Source organism: Ammodytes marinus (assembly GCF_949987685.1).
Source record: "Ammodytes marinus genome assembly, chromosome: 20".
Classification (NCBI taxonomy): domain Eukaryota; kingdom Metazoa; phylum Chordata; class Actinopteri; order Uranoscopiformes; family Ammodytidae; genus Ammodytes; species Ammodytes marinus.
The window spans coordinates 11,825,686-11,836,727 of record NC_137224.1 but is presented as its reverse complement, the minus strand read 5'-3'; the positions used below and the strand labels follow the sequence as shown (position 1 = coordinate 11,836,727).

The following is an 11,042-nucleotide window of genomic DNA, read 5'->3' as shown; positions in this document are numbered from 1 at the left end:
AAGCTGGAATTGTGTGGAGAAGAAGAGGTAGTGATAGTGAGCGGACAGGCGTCGACTGAGCTGCTGTGAAGGTGCACCCTCACGGTAGCAGTGACCGCAGAAGCCCGTCCCTCACATTTAAAGACACCAATCAGTGTTTTCTGATGCCTCTGAAGGCTCCATCTCCCCTTTTGTGGGCTGGCATCAGTAATAACTGGACTGTTATTTGTTGTATGTTTTTTGATTATTATTATTGGAGAAAAACAAAGATAATCACCCTGCTGTTTGTATGACTCAAGAAACACCAGCTCAAGACAATTCCCCTGTATAACCTACTACTTTATGCTTGGTTGGAAATCTCAGTGCATGCATAAAACTCCTTATATAAAGTGAAGACTGGCGGGGTTTCCGGGATGGCCTTTGTGTTGGGAAGGGGTTGGGTGGGGTGGGGATCAATGTGGTAGTGCTTTTAGACGGGTTAGTTGTCAGTGTGGGAGGTGGTGGCTAGGGGCAGGGAGGAATCTCGTTTTCTCAGTGTCACGCCCCGAATGAAAGATGAAGACGAAGAAGCAACGCAGGCTCACCTGTGTTTTGCAGAGTTTTCGAATGGCTGGGTTTGGGGTTGGGATGGGAAGGGATGCAGTCAAAATCCTTATTAAATATTCAAGTCAAGCAACTCCAAGCTCGGGGAGGAGAGGGAAGAAGGGTATCTTCTTGACACATGTATTGGAAAATAAATGGGGTGCTTTGAAAAAAAATTGTCATTTAAAAAAGATAATAAATTGATATTAACACAAACTTGTCTTGATTTGATGTATTTTACTCAGAAGACTTTATTATTAAAAGCTGAAACCAGTAAGTAAGCTATTTGTTTGGTCCATTGTCAGAAGATTAATCAGCTAAAGATGATGCATTCATTATTTTTTTAGGAAGGAAAATGTCAAAAACCGTCTCTGCTCAAGGTTCTCAACTGTGAATATGTAATGCTGTTCTTTGTTTTCGATCATATTTGACAGAATATGTAGGTCAGACCCAAAATGTCGTTAGAAAATGTAAGTATTGAGAAGGACTTTTTGAAGGTTACTGCAATGAACTCCATCTCCATAAGGGAAATAACTAAAGGTACCCCTTACAATCCCACTTTAAGAATAGGCTACCTCCACCAAACGGTTAAACTAAAAGAACATTCTATTAAAAAAAGAAAAATTGCAGCATTATTTTCCTTGATAATCATTTAATCAAAATGCCAGAGAATAGCAAAACTGTCTTATTTTGTCTGGCTATGGTTATTTTGACTCACAAAATAACCATAGTCAAAGAGCAATCGTGGAAAACCAACTAATATTCACATTTGAGGCACTGGAAACAGTCAGTTTGGAGGATTTTACCTTTTAATTAGCTTACACTATTAATTGATTCTGTATACTTTTGTGTGCCTAGACTTTTCATTAAAGCAGCAATTGCTTCGTTTATTATAGGCCTATAGATTCTCCACTTATGTCGCCTGTAATAACAACACCATCATTTGTGTTATTCTTGCTTTAACATATGTGTATGAATGGGTCATCTGTTATCTATTGTGTTTGCATCCTCAGCTGCTGTCCGTCCTGTGTAGGCCACTATGCTATTTCTGACTCTGACATCATTCTTATAGGACGACTGGAAGGATCTGTGCGCACTCCCCTTTAAGATGCGTCTGCCATGTCTCCGTTAATAGAAAGTGTGTGGTGGCTTGTCGCTACGGTGTAATAGCCCCGTGATCTGCTCCAGCTGGCCTAAAGAGGAGGTGGAGCGAATGGAGAAAAACACCATTTTGTGTCGGCATAATCAAACCAGGAAGGAACGGGAGAGGACGGGCTCGAGACGGAAACGAGAGGGGGGTGTCCGAAGAGGAAACCCGATCCCTTTAAGAGCGAGTGGGACATAGCGGTGCGAGAAAAGGAGAGGAGGGGGAGAAGAAAGAGGAATTAAAAAAGAAAAGGAAGAAAGAGACAGGGAGGGAGGAGGGAGCGCGGGCGATAAAAAAAGAAAGATGACATCCTCGCAGCTGAACGGCCGAGGTGGAGCGATAGGCTGCGGCCCGGCGAGAGCGCCGCTCGCCGGGGTCAGGGCTTGAATCCAACAGCGAGGCTTCGACAAACACCCGATTGGCCTATTGGGGGGGGAAATCGGGAAAATAGACTCATAAATTAAAAACAAAGCATGACCCGCCGTGTGCTATAACCCATATTTGTTCTATTGCGTGGAAAATGCATTTATTTCACGCAGCCTGGTTTATGTTTATTGCTCAAATGTAATATGCGATACTTTGGGGGAGCCATTATTTTTTATTTTATTTTTGGAAAGCAGTTTTTTGTTGTGTGATATTGCGTTTTTACAGAGTTTTTATTTATTTATTTTTTAAATAATTCAAATTAGAAACCTAAGTGAAAGAGAAACAGGCCATTGTTGGAGCTGGCCTGCTCCCACTGCAGCCTGCGCTAGTCAACAGCTGCGTGCATTTTAATTTAGCATTAGGCTACCTCAATCAGAAGAAAAAAACATATTTTTGAAGACTACTTTTTTCGCGTTTTTTCCACCGCTAAGCAAATCCAGCAGCCCGTCGTTTGTGCTGCAGAACAGGCGACTGTTTGCTCCCCCGATCACCAACGGGCTGAGCAAAAAAAACATGCAAAGGCTTCTCTCCTCGATCTCAATCAGCCGTTGACTTCATAATCTCCATCGCCGTGGCGCAAAATGGACGCTGCTTGGAGCAATTTCCTCTTCCAGGTAGGCTCGTTGTGCAGGCACCCTGGCCCTCATTTCCTCACTTTGGACTCTGTGTGAGTGTGTTTGTGTCTGCGTGTGTCCGGCAGCCCCTCACATCTTGTGTAACAATGTAGCACCTCGAGATAATGCTGTGACTTGTGTTTACATTTGGTGATGGCCTTCTGCTCGCTTCTCCAGAGTACTCCCACCCAAAACCAAGTGGAGGGGAGTCTCCAATCAGAGCTCATGCCCCAAACCCCACCCACAGAGCACATGGCACAGCCTCCTTCAACTGTGGACACCGCCGCTCTCAATGAGGAGCCCCTGCCCGGTGAGGGACACTGCACTCCACACCTGCAGAGCTGTCATCAGCCAGCAACAATAAAAAAAATAAAAATTACACCACCAAACTCTTAATTTGTAAATCAGTGGCAGAACTCAAGTCATTCAGGTGATGAAGTGACATTCCTTTTGGTGATTTGCAGGTGAAAAATGTCACTTGACCAATTTCAAGTGTCCAATGTTCAAAAACTAAATTTCAATAGTTTACAAGATTTAACTTCAAGCAAAACAAATCTGCTTGCTCAAATAGAATTGTTCACGTTCAGACTTTCAAATTCCAGGTTTGAACATATGATGTCATACAATAAGCAAAGGAATTGATATTCAAAGTCAATGTCAACCTTATTGTCAATTTCTCCTATAAGTGCCAGACATAGGCTTGAAAATATGTTTCTCTCCAACCCACAGTGCAATTTAAAAACAAAGGATTAAAAAAAGCAGTAGCCTATAAACAATAACTAAATTCTAAATTGTGCGAAATTTAAGGCAAAACCTAGAGAAACTTAAAAGACGTTCAATAGCTTCTAAGTGTGTCTCAATATTTATTTGTTTAAAAGGTGAAGTAAGCGGTTTATTTATATTAATATAAGTGTTAAATCACTCTTTATTCATACAGTAATCACTTACACGATGTGCGCGTTTCATAAAACCAATCTCTTAGTCAGCTGCTCTGTATGTAATAAGCAATTAAACTCTAAGTAGTATCCCGAAATTTTATCCAATCACAAGAGAGAACGCTACAAACCGACACCCGTCCGCACCCGTCTCACTCATGGTCTCACTACCGGTGCACGCCAGAGCGACACATGGGTGAATGTGTATGCGCCTACAATGGCGGAGCAGGTAAAAATCCTTCCCAATGTCTGTTTAGATGGTTTTTATCATGTTTTATCACACTTATGGATCTGAGATGATGCTATATAACTTGCTGCTCGAAGACCGCAGTGCATTAATGTGGTGACGTAGGGACGAGCGAGGGGACTGCTAACTGCAGTAACTGACAGGAAGTTAGCTAAAAGAACCATTCCGCTTACAGCCAGGGCCGCCCATAAGGGGTAGAAAGTGGGAAAGCTTTCTAGCTAAATTTTTTTTTGCAGATTACCTAATTTAGCCAACCTTTATTATGAACGCTATATTTGCAAGAGAACTTTCTATAAAAGAAAACATTTTACTCATTGTTACTTGGGTAAAATATATCACATTTTATATTGAAAAACTAAAAGTATCATGGGTCGTTTTTTCCCCCTCAAAACTGTTGCATGCATTGATGATGAGCAAGCTAACCTAGCAAGCTCAGTGATGCCAGGATCTGGCCATACATCAGGGTACCAGAAAAGAAAGGAAAAAAAGGGAACTTTCAAGGGCTTTAGACCCCCGGAAAATTCCTTAATATCAGTATTTCTGCTAGCAGAAGTGTATTTTCAATTTAGAGATACTGTGATATTTCATCAAGTTTTGAGGTGTCTTTGAAATTATTCTGTATATTTTATTTATTATTTTCTAAGAAAATTAGAAAATTACATATTTAGCCTTTAAATGAAGGTGGCAGATGGTTGTTATACTGATGAGGTAAACTTCTGGTAGCAGTGCTATCATGGTAAACCCCCCCTACAGCATTGGTGTGTCTAAAAGCTTACATTACAGGAAAAGTTACAGTAAATGTGCCAAAAAGCAGGTGCAGAGATCTTGCAAGAGCAGAACATTTCCGTTAAATTTTCATCGGTGTCTCTGCCCACTATTGTTTCCAGTAGCCCACCTTAATCTAACTGGCTAGAACCGGCCCTGTGTACAGGTATGTGTTTATGTAGGAATAAGCGCATCATGCACATTGATACAAGTTCAGTATGAGTAAAGGGGGCCCAATGACTGGACCTTTTCAGGGGCCCAGTCATTTGTCTGGGCAGGCCTGCTTACAGCTCCTTTAATAAAGGTGGTATGATTAGCATATTTTAAACCGCAAGAGGATGCGGTAACAACTCAAACTTTGCACACTAAAATATTTACAAATGCAAACTTCAAAATTACTTAAAAGTTAAATGATTAAACCTAAGAAACATTCTAGATTGAGCCCTGATGAAGTTTATGATTAGGGCTGAAACAATAAGTCAATCAATTGTTCGACCATAAAAATGCGCTGGCACTCTTTTTGAATAGATTAATTGTCTTATTTTTTTTAAAGCAAAAAATGTCAAAACTTCAAAGCCTTAATATCTGGAATGTGAATATTTCCTAGTTAACGTTCACTTTTACATCAGTTACTTTACAAACACAATTTAAAAACTTTTTGAACCTCTTTTTTCAATTTGCCTGAAAGCTTTTTAAACGATTTATAAATGTTTTTTAAAATTAACAATGTTCTTCCTCTTTTGTTGTTTCCCTCCCGCCTTCCCTGTGGTTTTCCAGTGAAGCCAGTGTCCCGACCGACCCGTGCGCCCCATGTCTGTGCCATCTGCAACAAGCAGTTCAAGAACAACTACAACCTGCGGCGGCACCAGTCGGTCCACACCGGGGTACGCATGAAGGACAGGGCCAGAGAGCAGGCGGAGGGGGCAAAGGAGGGAGCGGTGGGGGCCGGAGGGAGGGCGGAGAGGCCCACTGTGCCCCTCTCTCTGCTGCACCTCTCCGTACCTCCCCCTCTCGCCCCTCCCCGCGTGCTGGCAGGGGCCCAGCAGCAGCCTCCCCTGGGTAGTCAGGATGGTGAAGGGCTTGCCATGCCAAACGTAATGGCTAGTGTTCACCCCCATGCTCCGCCTCCTGCTGCTGTCGTCATGGCCACAGGGGCGACAGTACAGGTGGGTCAGGGCCTTGTGGAGATGGCTGTCTGTCGTCAACAACCCCAAAAAAACCCTTCAAGCATGTTGTTTCTGAAGCTGCCTGGCCGCATGGGATGGTTAAAGCTCAGCTGCCGTGTTTTTATTTAGTTTTGGGGACACTAGTGAAACTCTCTCCCATGTTTTGTATTTATTTGACAAAATGTCTGTGTACAATAATCCAGCTCAGGGACCATTCCATCCCAGTGTTTCGCTGTGTGGTCCCCAGTTTGAGAAACATCGTGCTAGAAGTCCCCCCTTCCCCTCTCTCCTCCCTCACGCTTTCCTGCATGTTCTCTGTAACACAGGTAAAGACTTCAAATCCAGTGGGTAGTAGCATTTCATCTAACCTGCCAATAAACTGTCAGAAATATTTTTGCACAAGTTATGGACTTTGGTAGAAATCCAGGCAAACATTTCTGTGCGCATTTGCATGGTCTCAGCTAAAAAAAAAGATTTCCAAATGTTCAAAAAGTTGACCCTGAATGAGTTTTTTTTTTTTTGCGCAGATATCGTCAGAAAAACACTTTGCATCGGTCTGTAGTGTGTCTTATTTGCTTCTGTCTGTTGCGCCTTTAGCGGCCCTCCAATCCCAACCCTAACCCGGTGAGAAAGAACCATGCCTGCGAGACGTGCGGGAAGGCGTTCCGCGACGTCTATCACCTCAACCGCCACCGCCTGTCGCACTCTGACGAGAAGCCGTTCTCCTGTCCCATCTGCCAGCAGCGCTTCAAGAGGAAGGACCGCATGAGCCACCACGTGCGCTCCCACCAGGGCGGCGTGGAGAAGCCCTACGTCTGCCCCCACTGTGGCAAGGCTTTCTCCAGGTGACACACGGGGAACAATCGATGACAGTACTGTTGCTGAAGCGTAAAGCTTCTACTATCTTAGATTAGCATAGCATTAAGAATGGAAAGAATAGGATAAACACACACAACTAACCTGGCTCTGCCCAAAAACAACAAATCCACCAACTACCAGCACCTTTAAAAATTACTATCTTGCTGCTCTACAAAAAATTACATAAGAACATGACCACTTTTTAGATTATTCAAGATCCCAAAGCTTTTTGAGACCTAATTTGTTTTAAATTTTGTGTTCAAATGTTTCACAAAACAGAACAACTCTTACAGCCCACATGTATATCAACAGCTTTATCCGTTAATATTGTTCCTGTTGTATGAGCTGGACAGCAGACAAAAATCCACAGCCCTAATTCTGTGCTGTCTCAAGCTTAACCAATTTGGCTAACTATGATTTATGAAGCCTAATGTTAGCTTCAGCTCATAGCAATGACTTTAGATTTTGTCTCACACATCTTTGAAACAAAGGGAATCGGCTTATTGTTGACTGGTTTGCAAATTTGCTCTTCAAGGAAGATATGCTAGCATATATGATAGCATGCTGGTTTTGTTTTATTTTAAGGAATTAGGAAAGAAAATTGTACCCAGGTGAACCACAAATGTTCCTGAACAATCTCACAGTAGACTCCTTTGAGCGTGAAAACTGGAAGCATCACCTTTCCTAACATCTTGACTCCCTTTCCTTCCAAAGGCCCGACCATCTAAACAGTCACGTCAGACAGGTGCACTCTTCAGAGCGACCTTTCAAATGCCCGGTACGTCACACTTACACTGTTTAATTATAACACAGCATCTTTTTTCCATGTAACTGATGACCATGTTTACCTGTGTATGGGTTCATACATATTATTATGTATATAATATAAAAAAAAGTTATTTGAACGGTAAAGGTTAACTGCTAAAAGAGCATGTTCATGTGCTGAAGATTTTCCTTTTTTACATTTTTCTCTATCCATTAAATTTTTTCAGACCTGTGAGTCCAGCTTTGCCACGAAGGATCGTTTGCGTGCGCATATGATCCGCCACGAGGAGAAGGTCCCCTGCCACATATGTGGCAAGCTCCTGTCTGCTGCTTACATCACAGATCACATGAGGGTGCACAACCAGTCCCAGCACCACGCCTGCCATCTCTGCAACCGCAGTACGTACACACACACTTTAGTTTCTCGTTGACGTTATCCTCGGCTTTGTGGAGCTTTAAAGCATCTTACAGCTCATTACTTCAATATTGCTATATGCTTCAAAATATTGTTCTAGCTTTGTGTAAAAGAGCAGGTTAATCTGTTTAAACCTCCTACGAGGAACTTTTAAATGTTAAACAATTTTCCCGGGGCCAAAATTATTTATGGCAAGCAGATCGGAAAAGTTAACTTCACCCTCTTCATATCACCATTATTAACGGTCACATATAAATACATTACCTTATTGCGGTGCAACCTGTGGTCTCACTTTCACTCGCTTTCCTTTAGAAGATTTTGGGACATAATCATCTTGCTGACCAAACCTTTGCTATAACATCTCTCTGGCTGAAAAAACAAAAAGCGTCACGTCCGCTCTTCTGTCCTCCCCCAGGCTTCACCACGCTGACATACCTCCGTGTCCATGCCCAGAAGCACCACGGCCAGGAGTGGAAGGACAGTCCGGGGGGCTTTGGCACGTCCTCCGGCGGCATACTCGTCTGCCAATTGTGCGGCGTCCACTGCAAGACGCCCACCCAGCTCCAGGGGCACATGGGCACCCACGGCAACAGCCAGGGCGCCCCCAGCCCCATCACCTCCAACGTGGCCGCTAGCAGCTCTGTTTCCCTTAGCAACATGGTGACAGCGCCCACCGTGTACGTCACCGGCAACACAGTGGTGGACCTGCTGGTCACGGACTGCTCTAGCATCGCCGCGCCACAGACCCATAGTTAGCAGCAGGGAGAGCTGAGCAATAACCATCTCAGTCCCTTTAGCAGAGGGCAAAGGTTAGAGAAAGGCTAAGGTTACACGTAGATGCTCTTCCGGTTTCAGTTTTTTTTTGTACATGACGCCCACTTATAGGTAAGGTTAGGATTAAGGGTGGGTGTATCACCTCACAGCTGCAGATTTGGAGCATCAAGAGAAAAGGGGGAAAAAGGATTTTATTAAAAAGTCACGGAAGGAAGGACCTTTGTGGCCGCGGCAGGTTCACAGACACTAACGACAGACATGGATGTGTTGTCCGAATATTCCTGAATGCTCCCGTGCATCTAAGTCTCCAACGAAACTGTGGTTTTGTGAGCATCTACTGTATCACTCTCACCTCTGCCCTTTCTCTCTTTCTCCCTCCCCTCAACCCTGGCATCGGCTGCTCTCTGCAAATGCACCAAGTACTGTATATCTCACACCAGCTCTGATCTTTACCTCCATTTTCCAACTCACTTATTAAGAATACAAATGGCTTGCGTTAAAAAAAGGTGGTAGGGGAGAAAATAGCTCTCATAAAAACACATTAGGGGGGGAGGTTATGCATTTTGGGTGTGCATAAGTCAGGGCTCCTCTAGCATGTTAGCCTGTTTTTTGTTTCACAAAACTGAAATAAACGTTTAGTTTTCTCAAAAAGCTGTAACGCCCGTTTCTCAAGTCTCTAGATGGCTTTTTATAGATCAGGACAGAGGCCAATACGCGTCGTGGACAGTGCGGATTTGTGGGATGTACTTGTTAATTTATTTTCCTAACGGTACCGAGATGAGGATGAGGAGTTGCGTTTCAGGAGTGTCAAGCACCTTAAATAGTTATTGTTTGATTCTGCGAGGATCAAAATGGGTTTGAGATTTCTTGGATTATCTTCTTGCTCTGAGTCTTCCTGTCTGTATCAGGCCATAAGATTGAAAAAAAAAAAGTTAAAAGGAAAGAAACATGACTGCTAATCAACACTTCAGCTTCTGACATGGCACATTCTTGCACCAGAAAAAAACAACCTTTTGCATGAAAGTAAGCTAGCTCTGTCATGCTTCTTGTTAGGGAGCCGCCATGGTAAAAGAAAAACACTGCTGTTCTGATACGTTAGTTGGCTGTAAACAAAACTAAAAAAGTATTATATAAAAAAGTGTTGATTTTATTCAGAACGTTTTTAACATCGTCGGCCATTCATTTGATTGTAACTGTCATTGCCATAGTCAGTTTTTGTTTGTTTTCTCTATGTACCAGTCCAATTAGTGAAACTTATGCATTAGATTTAGTCATTTAACTTTGTATAGCACATAATATTCTGAGCGCGAGTCATTATCAATCACATACAGAACGGTCACCTGTCCGTTTTCTGTTGCTTTGAGTTCTATTGTGAGTGACGTGGTGTTTGAGAAAGGGCTTATAAAGTCATAGGTCAGGATCAAGTACAGTTGGAGTTTGACAACACCACTTGGTATGCTGTAAACAAAATCCTGGTTTTGTACTGGAGTGCTTTTTCAGTTTTGTGTTAACATGTTTCCTTGAAATTTGTAGTTGTTTCTTTCTTACTTCCTTCCTTTTTCTTTTCTTTTCCCTTTCTTTGGAAATATGTTCTTCCTGTTGAGAAAAAGTAGTGATTTTTTTTAAAATACGTTAATTTAGGTTATTCTCCATAACACTAAGAAAAAATAATAATACCTCTAGGATTCTGTACAGCTCTTGTGATACATCTTAATGCCTTATCGTACTCAACTGCATTTTAATTATTTTATGACGAAATATTTCAAATCTTAGTCATGGATTCATTAAGGATATTAATGGGATGTATTTATATTTATATTTTTATATTTACAGTATGCATGTCTAAAAGGTTGTTAGAGCAACAAAAAACGATGCTTACTACAGTCATAAATATTACGTTATTTTGTAGATGAACTAGAGATCATGTTATTATTTTGTAATTTGGACGATTAAAAGTAAAAAGAGTAAACGTCATTGTTTTTGTGTGCTGATCTGTTCACCTACTGCAGATAATTGCTTTCACATCACAGACAATAATTTTAGTCATCATCGCCTGTAACACTTTGTAATAATGGTACAAATGCATGCTGAAGTTCTGCAGGATGTACCAGGTCACTATGATTAGATCATCCTTAAATGAATACTTTACCCATACGGAACCAGCGTTCTATCATTATAAAATTTCTATTATCATACAGGTTTTTCTTCCCTCAGTCTATCCTCAGTCCTCCCAGCTTTCGTGTTTATTCTAACCCTACATTTCTACTAGTGTGATGTCACACTAGTAAAATGTAGGGTTAGACAGTGAGACCATAAAACGCAGAGTTACGTATGTAACTCCGGTTCTATGAATCCTGGATGAGACGGTG

General features: G+C 42.1%; 1 protein-coding gene across 2 annotated transcripts; it reads left to right on the top strand.

Annotated features, from left to right (window-relative positions):
* Positions 1 to 1,932: 1,932 nt before the first annotated feature.
* Positions 1,933 to 10,627, top strand: mazb (MYC-associated zinc finger protein b (purine-binding transcription factor)). Of its 2 annotated transcripts, none has more exons than XM_080049387.1 (7): positions 1,933 to 2,748; positions 2,926 to 3,058; positions 5,473 to 5,579; positions 6,459 to 6,706; positions 7,434 to 7,497; positions 7,712 to 7,883; positions 8,315 to 10,627. In XM_080049387.1, exons 1-7 carry the CDS (start codon positions 2,716 to 2,718, stop codon positions 8,653 to 8,655), a joined length of 1,098 nt encoding a protein of 365 aa, XP_079905513.1. In that variant the 5' UTR covers positions 1,933 to 2,715; the 3' UTR covers positions 8,656 to 10,627. The 2 variants fall into 2 exon arrangements, with proteins under 2 accessions (XP_079905513.1, XP_079905512.1); XM_080049386.1 differs by having other exon boundaries at positions 5,473 to 5,861.
* Positions 10,628 to 11,042: the final 415 nt, after the last annotated feature.

Excerpts from the sequence above, each read along its gene's own strand:
- mazb (XM_080049386.1), top strand. The coding sequence starts at position 2,716 with ATGGACGCTGCTTGGAGCAATTTCCTCTTCCAG. Across the intron at positions 5,862-6,458 it reads CCACAGGGGCGACAGTACAG|CGGCCCTCCAATCCCAACCC; the intron begins GTGGGTCAGGGC and ends TTGCGCCTTTAG. Across the intron at positions 6,707-7,433 it reads TGTGGCAAGGCTTTCTCCAG|GCCCGACCATCTAAACAGTC; the intron begins GTGACACACGGG and ends TTCCTTCCAAAG.